Here is an 18,039-nt window from a genome sequence, read left to right on the forward strand (position 1 = left end):
AATTTGGCATGCATTTATTTTAAAGCGTAGCATTATTGCATGTGGCTGAAGTTAATGTTCAATTTAACTTGCATTAGCAAAAAATGGAATACAGTGTGCTACAAACGAGTGACTTGGAAAGCCTCCAAAAGCCATTGAATTTCAACAATGTCAATGTTCTTGTATAAAAGAAACAACTTGTTGAAATGAGCTCTTTGCTTGTTCCTGTGTTCTTAATGGAACATAATGATGTTATGCATTATGATGTGGACAATATTTGTTGCGCACCAACCCTGTTCACATATATGGATTTATTAATGCTTTTATTGATTCATTTGGCAGTAACGTCTAGGAACCCTCTGTTGTAGACCTTGGAGACACTTATACAGACCCAGAACAGAGAGCCTGGTTTATGGACTTGTGACTGGAAGACTGAAACTGTCTTCAATCTCCCCTATCATTAAGAATATTTTTCTTTGCATTTCATATTGCTTATGAACACATTACAAATATTAATTGATTGAGCCTGCAACACAGGATGGTAGCCACATATTAGACTCCTTTTACAGATGTATGAAGTGCAGGAAAAGTGACTTACCTAAACAAACCAATGCTGGGAATCAAGACTCCTGCGTCCAACCATTAAACCATTAGAGATTCCGTCCAATCTCTAATCCGGAAAATCCACTAATTCCAATATGAGTCTTTCCACTGACTTCAGTGAAGTTTGAAACTGCCCTTTTTTAGCTGGTTATCCAGTTAACATAGAGAATATGCTACTGCTTACAAATTCATTATATATTCAGAGTGCTAATAATCAATTTTACATGAATACCCACTGCATTAAAGGCAGTGTTTTACTGATAACATCTTGGTTGGGTGTCAACATTTGCTTCCTTCTCCTGCAGGAACATCTCGGTAGACCCTGTTGTGCTTGAGTCACAGCCATAATATTGGCATCATATTGCCAAATTAATTCAGTGCAAAACATACAATTGTATTAAATAGGAAAATGCCCCTAGTCAGAAAGTTGCTGCAGGCTCAGACAACTGGTGACTGGCAAAGGCAAGCAAAATATGGGTCACCACTGAATTGATATGAAAATCTGATGGTTAGCTCTTCTGATCAGGGACTATCCTTGTGTATTTGGAAAGCTCCTAGCAAGTAATGGCTGGTCCTACAAATATTATATAACTAACAATAATCTGGAAAATGGAAGCTCTCTTCACACTCTAGGTCCGATTAATTTCTCGGAGAGGAGAAGGGGAGAATTTTTCCATTACTCCACATGCTGGGAAGGGATATCCTAAAAGGTAGCAAGGGCAGTTTTATTTCTGACTTTCTTTGGATTTCTAGTCTAATTAACAACACAAGTTAATTAAAGAAAAATTGAAATATGTTCCCTAGGCAATTCACTTGCACTTATAGGGTACGTCTAGACTACAGGCTTTTGTCAACAGAAGTTTTGTCGTCAGATACTGTCGACAAAGCTTCTGTCACAAAGAGTGTCTAGACAACATCCAGTTCTGTCAACAAAGCAAGCCAAAGGTGTAAGGGTCCCATAAAATATTGAACTGGTTGAAGGCAAAGGATGATCCATGTAGACACAGAGGGTTACTTGGTCCTTGGTTTTCTTCTGCATCAGAAACAACCAAGACAGGTTGAAAAGTGGCTGATCCCCACCATCAAGCATGGAAATTAAAGCAGTTGGCTGGGACTAAATAATCCCATCGGAGTTTTTTTTGTTTAATGAATTAGATAACATAATGACCATTGTTTAGGGCACTGTATGTACTAGGCCTGACTGCTCAGGAATGCTGAGCATTCACAGATTCCTCAGAGATGCGTGGGAGTTCCACACTTCTGAGGGTCAACTTGGCAGCCCTGTCTACATTATTCCTTGTAGAATGAGGTTTACAGCCGTTGACAAAACAGCTGAGTTCTGTTGTCTTTATGTTGACAGAATTCAGCGGCAGTGTAGACGCAGCTATAGTTTTGTTGACAAAAGTCCACTTTTGTCGACAAAACCATGTAGTCTAGACACACCCATATTTCCCCCTTCTCTTTCTGTTGCTTCCGTTTATCTGCCATGGCCTGGAATATTGTCCCTAGCCTCAATACTCCTTATTCCACTTCTCCCAAGAGAACTGTTTACCTGAGTCCTCCCATAAGAACATTATTTTGCTGTCCTTTTAGGGCTTGGCTCCCTCCCCCGGCCTCCTTTATAAATAGACATGGCTGGATCCTCACTAATGTAAATCACTGATGACTTCAGTAGAATTACACTGATTTATGCCAACTAAGGGCTTGACCCAGAAAGGAAAGAAATCACAAGATGTATGCAAACTGTCACTGTCAAATCCTGTCGCTTTTTGTTCCACTCCTTGCGTGGTTAGGAAATTGTTGATGTAGTTGAAGCTCTGCAGGGGAAGGAGTCTCTATAAATAACAAGAATCCTAGTATCTGATCATTCTCTGCTCCCCCTGCATCTTCCATGGTCCCTTTTTCCACCTCCTTCCCAGAAAGTCTCCCCAGTAGGCAGACTTGGTGAACACAGGGTGTGTGGAGGTATCTGAATTCCTCTTTAACCCTGGAACCACTTACACATTGTGATTCTGCTAACCTCTTAGGGGAGTTCTCTGAAGCTTCCCCAGAACGTTTGGCCTCATCATCCAAACAGCTGCAACATATTTTTTGGAGAGGTAATTTGCAGAAGACGGAGATGCAAGGGGTGAGCTGAAGAGAGGACATGGTAAAACACAAACCACAGCGGGGAAGGGGGCCAGATGAGCCCAGAGGAGAAGAGGTAATAATAGAGGCTGTGAAGCAAGAAGAACAGGATGAAGAGCACCAGAGAAATGAGGGATACTGATGATTTGGAGATTTTGAAAAGATTTGAGGGCTGGGGAGTAAGCAATAATAAGAGCCAAAGAGTTAGAACATGCTCTTCTAAGCCCCTTGCTTGGAGTCAGAGTATACTGAACTCTGATGGAAACTCCTCCCTTCACCCAAAGGTGTAGGGGTTCCATAAAATATTGAACTGGTTGAAGGCAAAGGATGGTCCATGTAGACACAGAGGGTTACTTGGTCCTTGGTTTTCTTCTGCATCAGAAACAACCAAGACAGGTTGAAAAGTGGCTGATCCCCATCATCAAGCATGGAAATTAAAGCAGTTGGCTGGGATAAATAATCCCATAGGAGTTTTTTTTAATGAATTATATAACATAATGACCATTGTTTAGGGTACTGTATGTACTAGGCCTGACTGCTCAGGAATGCTAAGCATTCACAGATTCCTCGGAGATGCGTGGGAGTTCCACACTTCTGAGGGTCAACTTGGCAGCCCTGTCTCCAGCCATGAGAGGGGATGATGTTGCCTTTTAGGGTGAATTCCACTGACTGATACTAGGCTCTCAAAAAGCCTCCTTTCTGCAGGACAGGTGGATTGATAAGGCACTGGGGAAGTAGTATATGTAGAAATTAAGTCTGAGATTAATGGATTAAAGCAGCTTTAAAAGTTTGGATACACGGTTCCCATCCAAGTTAATGAGAAATGGGCACCCAAATCCCTAATGATTTTAGAATATCCCACCCTAGCTGTGCTAATATTGAAGAAAGGGTTAAGCTTCCCATACCAGTAGCTGCTGAGAATTCTCTGATTACACCTGTTTTTTAATATTATTTGAATAAATAACACAAGCTGTAAGCTTATGTTGTTGTGCAATGTGAAAACACACAATAATAATCACCGCTAATGACTCTTCTAAATGCTAAACTGTGCACACCTCCTTGTTTGGTATTTGTTTTGTATACAGAAGGTAACATAGACTGAATAACTAGGGCACCAAGTTACAGATGGGGCTGTGGAATGGTATTTGACAGCTGATTAAAGTAGTCTGACAGGAATGATGACTTAATCACCACGACAAACTCCAAATTCCCAGATAGAATTCCACCCAGGTTAATCTAATTTCCTTGCAAAATTTTTGCCAGAAATAGACTGTTACCCTGCTTGTTTTCCCCCTTACAGATGTCACATGATTTTGACAAGAATGTAAATAGGTAGCGTTATTACCGTTGAAAAGATGACTTTGAGGCTTGAAAGCGAGAAAGGAGTTGTACCTCTGAGAGTGTTTTTCCAGCACAATTGTATTTACATATGGTTGTACCTGCTCAGAAGAAAAGGATGAAAAGCACCTAATTAGTCACCTGTAATGTGTAGGCCATGACTTGGGGCCTGCTCCTGCTCCCAGAAAAGCCAACGGTCACATTCCGATCGACTTAAGTAGGATTGCACATGTTGCGAGCAGTTGTTCCTGTTCCCATGTGGCTCCCCGTTAGTATCTGTTTGTCAGACTGGAGTCCTAGTTTTCATGCAACTTTGCCCTGTGACCTTGTGTGGCTTAGTGAGTAGTGCACGGGACAGGAAGCTCGGGATCTGTTTCTGGCTCCGCTGCTGGCTCTCTGAGCCTGAGTTTCCTCATCAGAAAAATAGAGATAATGGTGCTTGCTTCCTCTGTAAAGTACTACAGAGCAGCTCGGTATGGTTTGTACACAGGGGCAGATGAGAATTCTGCGGGGCTCAGGGCAGCACAATTTTGCTCATGCACCACAGCCACAGCCAACAGATAATAGCACGTACACGGGGCCTATTGAAGCCCAGGGCCGCCGCCCCGCTCACCCTGCCCTATATCCGCTGCTGTTTGTACAGCATCATGCACACCAGCAGAGCTATGGAGAACCTTGACAATGCAGTATGGTTCTATGTTACCGTATTTTCTCCAGCCTGGCTTCAAAGCCCTCAAGACTTCGGGCTTCTACTTAGTTTCTTGCAATGCCATTCTACAAGCAAAAAGACCTTGCTGATAGAAAATATCAACTGTTTCCCTTTGCTATGGGATCTGACCTGTAGCCAGTATGGTGTTGATGTGTAGATTGTTTTTTACCTGTGTAACTTTTATTCTTCTCTATTTATTAACTACAACATCATCCCATAAATACTGCACCTTTTACAAGCAATGCTTCCTTCAAGCCACAGAGAAATGGCTCCACTGTTTTTAGTTATGAAAGCATGACATACTGAGAAATCACTCACCTGGAGATACATAAGAGTGTGGCTTTCTGATGTATATCTACAATAACTGCTTTCTGATAAGACATGAAATCCTTCATTTCAGTAGATGACATGATTCTAGTGGGTGGCATCTAATTTGAAACAGGTTTATATCATCTGTAATCTTTTGGAGGACCTGGGAAAGCACAGCTATTTTATTACTTTATAGCCTACAGTTATACAAGCAAGATATAAAATGCTCTGATTATTTTCCCTTTGGCTCATTGTAGAGGGAAGGGAAAGTACCTATTTAGCCCTTGTCTCCATCTCCTTTAATTTTCTTATTCACTGCACACCTCTTCCAGATTCACTCCTCCCCTATATCCCCTCCCCACACTTTTAAATATTTTATAGATAGAGAGCTTATAATATGTATTGTCACGGCAGCTGTCTCTAGAGGTCAGCAATGAGTTTCAAAATGAGATGCGAACCAGTGACTCTGTAAAACCCATTTCAGGTTATAAATGGCATGTTTTATTGAATCTAGTGTTAAAGGTTGCTCACGTATCAATTGGTGATGGCCAGGGTTAAGCAAGCTTCAACATGAGCGCACTCAAGTAAGGAAACTGACAGGGTAACTCATTTAACCACATTTTTCTTTCCAAATGTCCTGGTTTCATATTTTGTACCCACCTTCCTCCAGATGCCCTCCAAGTTATTCTCACAAGGCTGATTCTCATTTCCTGCTGTCTGGCCCTAATGTAACTCTATTGAGTACAATGACATTACTCCTGATTTAAGGAGAGACTCCGGCCTACCATTTTGATTGAGAAATTTGGAAGTTAGGTGTGAACCACAGTCAGGGCTGAGCCATGAGTAGCACTGTTAATTTCTTTGTAAAAAGGACACACTAATGGCATAACAGCAACTCAGTGGGAATTAGGGGCTATGATGAAAGTTAGAAAGTGGGTGTGGTGCTCTCTTTTATGGGACAAGCTTCTGTTGGTGAGAGAGACAAGCTTTCGAGCCAGACAGGGCTCTTCTTCAAACCGAGTATCAGCAAACTCTTCAGAATAGGTTTTAGGGAAAAGGCTCTGGGAGAAAAGATTAATTTGTTAGGGTTAACCTACTTCTACCAGACTAGAATTATCTGTTTTGTTTTATTTTTAACTGTATTGGTTTCTGTTCTCTTTGTCTAGCATCTCTGTTCTTTATCTCTGTGTTTTACCATAAAACCTCTTGGTGTGATTCCTTAGCTTCGTCAACAGGCTGACGTATGTACTGCCAGAGCCCTGTGTGGATACAAATTTCTGTCCTCGGACAGATAGCTGGATAGCCGCAGATAGATATCGGTATCCGCAGAACTTCAGGGCTCTGTGCCTGAGAACTTCAGAGGCCAAAGGAGAAAAATATGATGCTACAGCTCCCAGTTGCCACCGCCTCATGCCTGCTGCTCCTCTCAGCCATGTGGCTGTTCCACCCTCTAGCCTCATCCTCAGTGAAGGTACAACCCCAGATAGGAGACGAGGCTAGGAGCACTACAGCTTCCTGGCCAGGAGGAGCTGCCTGGGAATGTCAGCACCATGTTCTTCTCATTTGGCTTCTGTGATTCTCAGGAATAGAGCCCTGCAGTTTTGTGGATACCACTTTCTATCTGCGGCAGTCCGCATGTGCAGATAGAAATTTGTGTCCTTGCCAGGCTCTACATGCTGTTGCTTTGGAGACAGCAGACTTGGTCATTTTTAAGGGTTCAGTAACAGGAGCTGGACATTGGTGAGAAATGTGTTTCCAGGATGTTCAAGAACTAGGGTGCAAGCAAGATATGGTAAAAGCCGGCAGAACTTTAGAGAAAATTGTAATAGGCCTGGGTGACAGGGAACCATCACATAGTGGAGCTGCAGCAAGTACTTCTTTTGCTAAGGCAGAGGGTAATAAGGCCACCCATAGTTCCAGGGTCCCTGGGAAAAAAAATGTTGGTGATAAAGTGGCAGATGATGATGACTTTTTGGTGGTAGCTACTACAAAGAATATTTTCCTTATGAGCTTAATCCAGAGTTGACCTCTAAGGTGAAAAAAGAGTCTTCATTTTAGAACCATAAATGTACAGAAATTACAGCTGGGACCAGTTCTCGTCTAGATCAATCTTAGCTAGTGTAGTATTAAACGAAGCGTATACACAGGAATGATAGTTTGATTCCCCATTTAGTATAACTGGGGGGGGGGGGGTTGGGTTTCCATGACTGCGTGTTTTCAATCATAACCCAAGCAATGCTAATTCCAGCACTTCCCTTAGGAGACTTTCAAACAGCCCAATTGACCTTAATGCCAGACAATATCTCTGGAACAGCCTATATTTTCCTTTGCTCGTTGTGCCGAGTGACACCCTCTTGCACCACCCTAAAACAATTCCTTTAGCTCATTGATGACTTCAACTTTCAAATGGTCATTTTAGTGAGCTATGCCCCTTTTTTTTTTTTTTTTTAGTTTTTCCATTGATGGGGGTGATGCACTTTCCTACATTCCCATGAACTTAAATTCCCCTGCAGTGCACACAGACATGCAAGATAGAAAAGGGCCTCCCAAAGTCATCTACTCCACCCCCTCCTTCATTAAGGCAGGATTAAGGATACTCTCTTGATACAGGGCTTCACCATCCTTGTAGTTAGAAAGCTTTTTCCTAATATCGAACCTAAATCTCCCTTAATATAGCTGATGTCAAGGTGACAATTAAACATCGGGTAAAAGAGAGAGACATTCTCCTTCTCTAAAAATTAGGTGAAAATCAGGGAGATGGCAGACAGACACTGGGCGGTTAGAGCCTGGTTGGAAAACAAATGAATCAAAGAAAACAGGATCGTTAAAATAAAAGTATTTTACACATCCCAGGGATTACGTGCACCATGTGGCTCTGCCTGTTCCTTAGTGCGTTGTAAGGAATGAAACAGAAGAGGTTTTGCAAGTATTGCAAGGAACGTATTGATTTGTGGGGCCAGGGGACATTCTGAACTTTAAGCAGATTCTATGGAAGATTCACAGTAATGGTCTCTCCTTGCCAAGGAATCCAGCTAGCGCAGGACTGAAAACTAAACACCACCACCAGAAACCAACACATGTGAGTCATTTTCTCTTTCTCTTGGGCTCCACACACATTTGGCGTGACTGTGTGGTTCCTCTCTTCGGCTTAACTGTTGCTTTTTCCAATTCCATATTTGGCATCTTTTTTTTTTTTTAAATAAAGCTGGAGTAGCACTTGACAGTTTCAGACAGCACGTTGCATTCGTGGAGTTTTGTAATAGCACAGAGTGTTTAACATGCCTGTTTGGAAAGTGGAGGAATCATTGCAGAAAAGCCCATGGGTCCTGATCCTGCAATGAGCTCTGAGTGAGTCTTCAGTGGGGCACTATGTGACTTCAGGTGTCTTTCCCCACTGAAAAATTTGCAGGATCAGTGTCTAAGGCTTTAGAGCAGCAATACAAAATGACCCCTGGTGCAGAGTAGGATTTACACTGAAATTGCCCTGGAAGCTCATCAGAGATATCCTCTTAATAGATGTCAAGTGCAAAAAATGAGTATGTGGTGTAAACTTGGGGGAAAGTTTAAAAAAAAAAAGCCTCAAAAGAAAAGGCACCAGTTTGTAAAGCATTTTCAGGTCAAAAGTCTCGTAGCTGCCCAGGGAATGAAAGATGCAGCATCCCATTTTCCCAGTCTGCCCATTTCAAAAGTCCCTCGTGTGCAGCACAGCATGTTAATTGTAATATAAGGCTCCACACAGGAGTTTGCTTATTGCTTCACAGTTACCTTATGAAACTGGTGGAAAAAGAAAAGTGCATTAGGAGTTTTGATGGGGCCAGAATTGTAGCCAATCCTAAGGTGGCTTGCAGCTTGGTGAATGAGTGAGTACAATGTTTTGAAGTATCAGAGGGGTAGCCGTGTTAGTCTGAATCTGCAAAAGCAGCGAGGAGTCCTGTGGCACCTTATAGACTAACTGAAGTATAGGAGCATAAGCATGCATGCATCTGACGAAGTGGGTCTTTGCCCATGAAAGCTTATGCTCCTACACTTCAGTTAGTCTATAAGGTGCCACAGGACTCCTCTTCGCTTTTGCAATGTTTTGAAGAGCAGGCCAGTCGCTAAGCAAGCAGCAAAGATGGGGACACACGGATCTTTTCCCCTTTGGTACTGGAGGAGTTGTTGTGACACACTTCTTAAATGCAGACCAAAGTTCATTTGTTAAACCAAACAAATCAGGTAGGTTTCTGTTACTACCTGGGAGCTCTTCGATTATTGTAGAGTTTGCTCTCAGTTCTGCTGGTTGTTAACAAACTCAAGAAAAGAAAAGTTATAAGGTGGTAAAAAAGAAATGATGCATACCATAAACCAGCAAGGGATGTAACTTGAGGAGTCTTCTGAAACTAAATACAACAAATTAAACTTTATATGAGTCCTGTGGGACCAATACATTTGGGGGGTTTAAGCTTGCCTGTTATAAAATATTCCTTTAACAGTTTACTTTAGTTTAAAAGCCAATATTATGGTATTATTTGAAATTTATATCTTTCTGACTTGCCAGCCTGTTTAATATTGATTGTGTATCGTTTTAGCCCCCAGAGCAGCTAAACTCGGCAGTGCCAATAAAAATAAAATGCTTGACTTTGTGACGGTCTAACCTGCTTTACTGTCTTTTCATTTATATTTTAGATGCATCATCCCATTCAGATGAAACCCGCAGATAGCGAAAAGTCCAATGGTAAGTGGTTATTCTATTTCCTACTTAAAATATGAGCCTGTATATCTCTTTACATTTAAAAAACAAATGCAAAGTATGGCTTTTGCTTTGCTCTTAATATAGTGAAAATCCTTTAAGGAAGTGTCCCTATAGCTAACAGGTCTGAAAAAATGTTGACCTGCTCTGAACTCCCATTTATCTTCAGTTTAAAGAAAGGAGGAAATGTTCCTAGAGAAATGTTCTTTCCTCTCTGCCTTATGTATTTGTTTTGTTGATCTCCTGCTAAAGCACTGGTAGTTTCTTAGCAATCAGTAACATCTGATGCTGATAACAGTCTGAGATTAAAATAACATGGGAGTGAAAAGAGAAGTTTCCATATTCCAGAAAGCATTTAAGCATGTCTGAATTGGACGTAGATATATTCTTTAAGTTAAGCATGTCTTTAAATTCCTTTCCTGAATAAGGATACTTCTTTGAATCCTGACTTGATTTAGAATCAAACTGAATGTTTTCCTCTTAATTATGAGACCGATATTGACTTTTGTTTTACATAGACCTCTCTCAAATACATTTTATGACACTAATATCCATCCAAAATATAGCTTATTGGCTTAGGCATGTATAGGACACGCAAAATATACAGCATGCTAAATGTATAAAATATGTCAGATCCGGCATTAGACAATCTAGGCTTCCTTACTGTGTGTTTTGTTTTCAAAAAATCTATATGTCTTTTCCCCCTTGAGTCATTCCTATAATTTACTAAAATATAGGTTGAAGAAATCGCCTTCCTTCTTAAACTACAAGACTTCTTTTCCCCAAAAGGCTGACATAATCACAGCTGGTGCCTTCCAACAGACATCTCTGCACCTCATTAATTAGTAATCAGGGCAGAAGCCATGCACTTAGAGATCTACATATCTGCAAATGTAAATTATGATTGGGCTCTAAATCTCTCCGCAAGGTTTTGCTAATTGTCGTGCATCCCATTTTTAGCTTTCTCCACAGACTGTGAAGTTTAGAAGGAAATTAAAACTTTGCACTGTGTTTCTCTCCGTATCTACGGACAGCTTTAGAAGCTGCCCAGGTGCCCACTGGAATTGGGCTGACCCCTTTGTGAAATGGTATGAAGAACTCACTCTTCTGTTGGAGAGTTGCTCACCGAACATAAACCAAAAAAGCACTCATTACTAGGCACAAAGACATCACTCTTGTTTGGATGCTTAGCAGAAAGGCCAAATAGTCTGAGAGCATTGAGACTGGACAAAATCCTAGCCTCATTGAAATAACTGGGAGTTTTCTCACTGACTTCCACTCCCTGTATTTATCATGCTCTCAGTGGACGATTTTTCTATTCTGCATGGGTGTTGCGCAAGACCCTATGGACTAATTAAGTCCAGCATAAGTCCCACACGAGCCCTTCGACATAGGGTAAATTTCACTCTAAAATCTCATGATCAAAATACAAGTGTAATAAACAATTGACAAAAATGGACTGCCCCCCATCTCTAAGACATGTCCATCTAGAACAAGACTGAAGCATGTTGCCAAGTCACTATAGGGAATTTTGCAGTTCCTGAATCTATACTGTGCATAAAAGCCTTGCTTTCCAAAGCATTCTCCTGCACCTTTCACCAGCACTGAATACATCAAAGTTCCTTTTTTCCCCTTCAAAAGTTTTCCAGATTTTGGGAGAAGGCACAGAAGTCCAGATTGAACAAAGGAAAGGAAGGAGGCGGAGTTGCCTCCTTCAGATTAATCTTCTGGAGAAAAGCAAATGATGTCTCATTTTCATATGCACATTTAGAATGTGGAGAAGACTCTGTCTTTGAAGCCGGAGAGGAAAGCTACTGCTATGGTGATCAGTGTAGCATAACACCTCAGAGATACAGGAAATGGGATGAGAGCCAGAGAGTGGGAGGTGAGCTAGAGGTTTCACAGCTAGACTGGTGCAATGCAGATGAACAGCTGTTATCTGTTGGCCACTGAGCGAGCAACAGAAGAAGGGTTTGTGTTGGTGCCAACATCAGCAGGGCACATGAAAAAGGGTCCGAAGAAGGAGAGACAAGTCTGGGGAAGAGATCAAGAGCTAGCTGAGGCAGGTTGGTCTTTGTGATGAGTAGTGTTTTAGCATTTGTGGGGAATGCTTGAAACCAAGGTTCCCTCTAAGCTTCTCCATAGCACAGCCAGGCAGCTGCTTAATAAGCCCCGCCCACAGAGCTGCCTGGCTGGGGGAGGGGCACTTTTCCCTCAGTGACATCAGCAGCTTCCTGCTGAGGACGGAGCTGCGAGTCTCTCCCAGCCCATAGGGACAAGTCCACCTAAAACAAGACTGATGTGCCAATGTGCTTTAGCCTTGTTCTAGGACAAGACATGCTTAGAGGGAACCTTGATTGAAACCCTTTGAACTCTCACCATAGAAACGATGCATCAGAACTGAATGGTCCCGCTGGTTTTACTCATAACCAGAACTGCTAAACATTCAAAGAGCTTGGAGGCTTCTGTTGACCAAAAGTTCCACGTAGCTTGTAAATAGATACCAAAAAACAATAATAAGCGCAGAGAGGCAGTTCTCTTGAGTATACGGGTAGGGCTGATGAGACCCAATGATGTTTGATATGAGACCTGATGTTCCCCAGCAAATGTTACAGGCTTTCTAAGACTCAGCATTTGCTGAGTGACAGTGTTGGCAATCCTATTGAGCTGGATGAGCTGGTCTGACCAGTCTAGACTCAAAACTCAAAAAAAGTTCTTCCTTCCCGAAGATGAAGTATACAGTATACGGAGCTCATAAACATATAGAATTAGAGGCCAGAAGAGGCCATTGTATCTTCTAGTCTGCTCTTCTGTATATCACTCAATATTGAGCCCAAGAGCAAGAGGTGACCAGTCTAAAGGTGAAGATCTTAAGAGGCTATTAGCCAGGGGATAAAATGGTGTCCTTGGCCTGTTTGTCAGAGGCTGGAGAGGGATGGCAGGAGACAAATCACTTGATCATTGTCTTCGGTCCACCCTCTCTGGGGCACCTGGTGTTGGCCACTGTCGGCAGACAGGATACTGGGCTAGATGGACCTTTGGTCTGACCCAGTATGGCTGTTCTTATGTTCTTATAAGATGGAAAATCCGCCATTTCCCTTGATAGCTTGCACCAGTATCAGTCACCCTCTTTTAAATATTTGGGTGCTTTGCTCTAATCCATGAAAACATTCAGACACTTGCTTGAGCTTTAGTAGTCAATGGAACTTATTAACATGTTTGAAGTTAAGCACATACTTAAGTGCTTTGGTGGCTGATGAACGTGCCTTCCATTAACATTCATGATGGTCCTCAGGCAGATGTTCTGAGGACAGCATACCCCTGTATTTCTAAAATGCCAACACTTTGGAGAAACCAAGAAAAACAAAAGGGAACCATGAGGCATTATCCTGGACTTACTGGCTGATGCACTGAAAGGATGAAGAAATGGTTTTCAGAATCCTAAGTGGCGAAACTTGCAGATTTGGAAGCAGTAATTAAATGCCATATGTCAGCACTAACACATAGAAAAGTTGTTAATTAATTCAGGCAGTTCCAGATACAGGTGTGACTTTGACAGATTGTATGCTAAGGTTTTTCGCTGGCGTACAAATAAGGATAAAAAAAATATTTTTCCCTCCCTTCTGGGGAAAAATATTCTATTTAAATAATTAACCCTTACTTGATTGGCTTAAAACAGAGGGCAACTTATTCTGAGAAGGAAATTGTGTTCTGGATATATTTAGAGATTATAATGTCACTAATTTCAGAGGACATTGCCATATATATTTACAGCAGAATTGTAGCTTCAAGGAGGAATGAGAAAAGTTTATCAAACCATCAGCATTTTTCATTATATTTGTAATTGTTGTGTAAGCATTGTTCTGTAGTGCTGTGATCCCCAAAACAGCCCATGATTTTAACATGTGAGCATCTATAATAGAAATGATGGCGTGGGACCAGAGAAGTGAAAAGGATCCATCAGATTTCACTGTCCAAGTAAATTGAGTGAAGTGTAAAAATCAGACATTAAAGCCTTTATTGGTCAATTCAGTGAGTTCACTGGGGCTGCTCATGGGCTCCACCCAGGTAGATACAACATCAGGATTGGTCCAATATACACTTTTATAGGGCTTGATTCACTGGTACACTCTAGCTGCTTTGTCCTGTTCCGGCCATGCAAAGCAGCCATATATCTGTTAACTGTCTGATTATATCGGCTTGCATCTGTTTTACACTGTCAAAATAGTGCAAAGCCAAAAAGCAGCATTTAAAACAAAATCCACGCATCAGAACCACCTCCCCACCCCCCAAAAAGTGATATAAATAAATATTTTTTTTTAAATTATGCTTTATGGTCTGACTTCTGATTATTGAACTGTTCCTGCCCACCCAAAATGTGGGTGGGTGGCAATGACAGGATGAAACTGAAACCTGAGAAATGGGAGGCAGTGTTGCCTACTGGTTTGGGCACTGATCTGGCCCTCGGAAAACCTGGTTCTACCTGGTGCTACCGCTGGTTTGCTGAGTGACCAAAGGCAAATCAGTTCCCCCTTTCCATGCTTCAGTTTCCCTGTCTATAAAATAGGGATAATGAAGCTGACCTCCTTTGTATAGAAGATTGAAAACCCCTCTTATGCTCTCCACTGGCTTCCAGAGCGGATTCTTGTCTCTTACCTGCATGGGTTGGGGCTTTCTCTGCGCTCTCATCTCCATTAACTCTCCATCTTCTAGCACAACAGTGTGAGGTAAGGCCACTGCTGCCAAGAGTGTAGGAAGGAGGCTTGGTCCCAGGGGGAGAAATCATATTTGCCTCCTCCTCACTTGCTCCAGCCCCCAGTTATGGCCCTGCCCTCTGTGCTCACCAGTTATGGGGCTCAGCTGGGCACATACTGCAGCCAACACATGTGGCACAGCAGCCTCTGCTGGTCAAAGTGTGAAACTGCTGGCTACACAGACAAAATCTGTAAGGCTGCCTCCATTTCAGTATGAAAGGTCCCTCCCTCCTCCCCCATTCTCTTGCCAAATTTTGTTAGGGTGTATTTGACCCATAGTCCTCATGGCATTTTAACTAGTCGATTGTCACAACATACAGGCTATGTCTACACTGGCATGAATTTCCGAAAATGCTTTTAACGGAAAAGTTTTCCGTTAAAAGCATTTTCGGAAAAGCGTGTCTAGATTGGCAGGATGCTTTTCCGATTGGGGCTTTTTTGCGGAAAACAGTACTATGCTGTCTACACTGGCCCTTTTGAGCAAAAGTCTTTCAGAACAAGACTTTTGCACGAACGGGAGCAGCATAGTTTTTCCGGAAAAGCACTGATGATTTTACATGAGATTGTCAGTGCTTTTCCGGAAATTCAAGTGGCTAGTGTTGACAGCTGGCAAGTTTTTCCGGAAAAGCTGCTGATTTTCCGGAAAAACTTGCCAGTCTAGACACAGCCTTCCTGTTTATAATGGAAAAACTGAGGGAAGAGAGGCTAACTAACTTGCCTAAGGAGTCCGAGAAAATCAGTGTAAGAACCCAGGAATGTGTGGCGCCCATGATAGAAATAGATTATGCCTTTGTCTGCACTACCGCATATTAATATCAGAGGTAAGGTGCCTCTGCAGTTTTCATCTCATTTTATATGGTTAAGCATTTAACAAAGATAAAATTACACGTTTCTTAAAGTGTACCACTGATCGACAGTACCAAACTGCATTGGATGTGAGGCACGTCATCCTACGATTGTGTCTTCTGTATACCAAGCATTTCCCTTGAAATGTGCGTTTTGAAGATGTACAATACGCAGGAGCTGGTGTTTAATTTACTATTAGCAGAATGCCTTTCTTAACCATTAAGTAAAAAAAGTATTTAACCAGTAAGAAAAAATTACTCCAAATGTTCCTTCTAGCATCAGTAAACATTAGCTCTGTTTTTATTGGTGAAATTATGTTAAGTGCACTCAAAGTATCAATTCATGATACCAGTAAAATCCCTTGAAAATATATAGGTTTCTTCCTTTTCAGCTGCAGTTTATTCTGTTCAACAAACACATGCTAATATACGGAGGGCAGGGCGGGGTGTGAAGGAAAATTCATTTTTCGTAAGTACAGAAGTGAAAATACTTCATTAGAAACATAATTTGCACAACAGAAATAAATAGGAGCGCCACAGACACTGTGGAGTAATGCTTTCTGTCTGCCTTTGCTTCCACAAACTCAGGCAGTCTGCTCATTAACAGTGAATTGGATTTGCATGCCATTTCAACCGCAGAAGAAAGGAACATCATCTGCACCACATCACAAACCCTTAGCTTAGATTTTTTTTAATATAGGGGAGATATTGAGTGAGCAATAAATCTTCCAGATCAACATTGGGTTATTGCAGTTTATTCCATATTTGACACAAGACAGTGGCTTACGCTTTTGTTAAACTTCAGAGCCACTATACACACCCAATGGGAGCAACCTACTTTGTGCTGGCCGTGTGGACAATATAGAAAGGAGATAATCTACGGACATCTTTGGTAAAGTGCCTGTTGTATTTCTTGCAAACTCAGTGTCATTACCAATCCAAGAATTTGGCTTTTGGAAAGTAATATGCACTTCTCTTGTTGAAGTGCCACCCTGGAACATGCATTGTGTCCATCTGAAGAGAGACTACTGTGTCATTATGGGAGAAGAGAGAGGAAAATTTAATGCATTATTCTTTCCATTGCCATCACTACAAACCTGCTTTTGAGTGCCAGGCATTACAGCTGGTTGAAATTGAAAGCTAGGATCCTTTTCATGTAAGAATGTTTCTGTAGAGTATTTTTCATTAACTCATTTTATTATGTGCACTTCCCTCACCACTCGCCACCTGTCTTGCTTCCTTTCATACTTTTCGGAGATTGGGTGGAGGAGGAGAGGGAAAATACCTAAATTCAAATTTATGCAAAAATATCTTAGTGTCTGACACAAGATTCTTCTTTCTCTTAGATATCGTGATGGGCAGGGGGGATGAAAATCATCTGATTCATGCCACTGAGAGAGAAAGAGATTTAGCGAGGAAGAGGGGGAAGGGCTGTAGTATAAAGTGTTTGCCTTAGGACTTGTCTTCAGTTGCAGAGGCAGACTCACATGACTGGAGCTTGGTTTGATGTGGTAATGAAGCATTGATCACAGGAAAAAGATGAAATGGCCTTTGCTCATTCATTATTTTTATCTTCTAGCTGTGGAAGACAGAAAATTGTTCATAGGAATGGTTTCGAAGAAGTGTAATGAGAATGATATCAGGGTGATGTTCTCTCCATTCGGCCAGATAGAAGAATGCCGAATTCTTCGGGGACCTGACGGTCTGAGCCGAGGTGAGTGTGCAGTCTATAAAGTCTCTTTCCTTAAGTGCTAATTGGAGCTATATGTCACAGTCAGGGTAGAGGCAGCCACTGTCTGCAGCTAGAGGTTATGCTGTAATATGTCCCACGTGACGGAGTTACCCACATGAACTTTTCACAGTGACTGAAATTATCACCTTTTATTTCAAATGTCAGAAAGGTCTCGGTGCCGACATATTAACTTGTGTTATCATGCTGTTTGTCAGATTGAAAAGGTACAGTTGAACCCTGAGATAACATCTCCTATTTTCCCTACCACACAATCAGAGATGCACACACACACTTGTGTTTTGTATCAGGGAAAACAAATGACTGGTTAATAACATGTGGGGCCATGCAAACTGGTCCATGCTTTAGGATCAGTCCCTCTACTCATGCATGCTTTGTAACCATATGCAAAATGTGGCTTTGTATTGCCTCTGGAATAAAGGGGTTAACTCCTAGAGTTGTACCCAGACAGAACTCATGAAGAGAGCTTTCATAGCTCAAGTCCCTAGGTTCAATTAGAGCTAGTGCAAGTGTACCAAACTGCAGTGTATTGTGCAGTCATGTGAAAACCCCGAGTTCTGGACCACATGCCAGATTTTTGCTTTATGGTGTTGGAAATTAAGTGCAATGCAGAGTTTGATACTTTCTCACCCTCTCCCCTTCCCTTAGGTATGCAACAGATAGCATTTTGTACCTGGAAAAGGTTCCTGAAAATATATAATAAAGAGAAAACCAGATTTATATCAATGACCTCTGCTGCATATTAAGCCTTTGTTGCATTGACCTAGAATTACTTAGACAGAACAATCCTTCTCACCAACTAATGACATAAGGAGCAGAGTTGAGAACAACAATGGGCCAAGCTTGTCAGCCTTAGGGGCAAAGTGCCATGAAATCATCTACCACAGTTTAAAGGC

At 41.7% G+C, this 18,039-nt stretch overlaps 1 protein-coding gene across 17 annotated transcripts in view; it reads left to right on the forward strand.

The window, feature by feature from the left end:
• CELF2 (CUGBP Elav-like family member 2) overlaps nucleotides 1-18,039 on the forward strand; it is a 495,286-nt gene that overhangs the window by 399,996 nt on the left and 77,251 nt on the right. For all 17 annotated transcript variants that reach the window (XM_025188438.3, XM_075908547.2, XM_075908455.2 and 14 more), the window contains 2 exons: nucleotides 9,731-9,779; nucleotides 16,973-17,107. In XM_025188438.3, coding sequence (XP_025044223.1) covers nucleotides 9,731-9,779; nucleotides 16,973-17,107 — 184 coding nt within the window. The remainder of the gene's footprint in view (nucleotides 1-9,730; nucleotides 9,780-16,972; nucleotides 17,108-18,039) is intronic.

Source organism: Pelodiscus sinensis, chromosome 1, assembly GCF_052426305.1.
Source record: "Pelodiscus sinensis isolate ZL-2025 chromosome 1, ASM5242630v1, whole genome shotgun sequence".
NCBI lineage: Eukaryota > Metazoa > Chordata > Testudines > Trionychidae > Pelodiscus > Pelodiscus sinensis.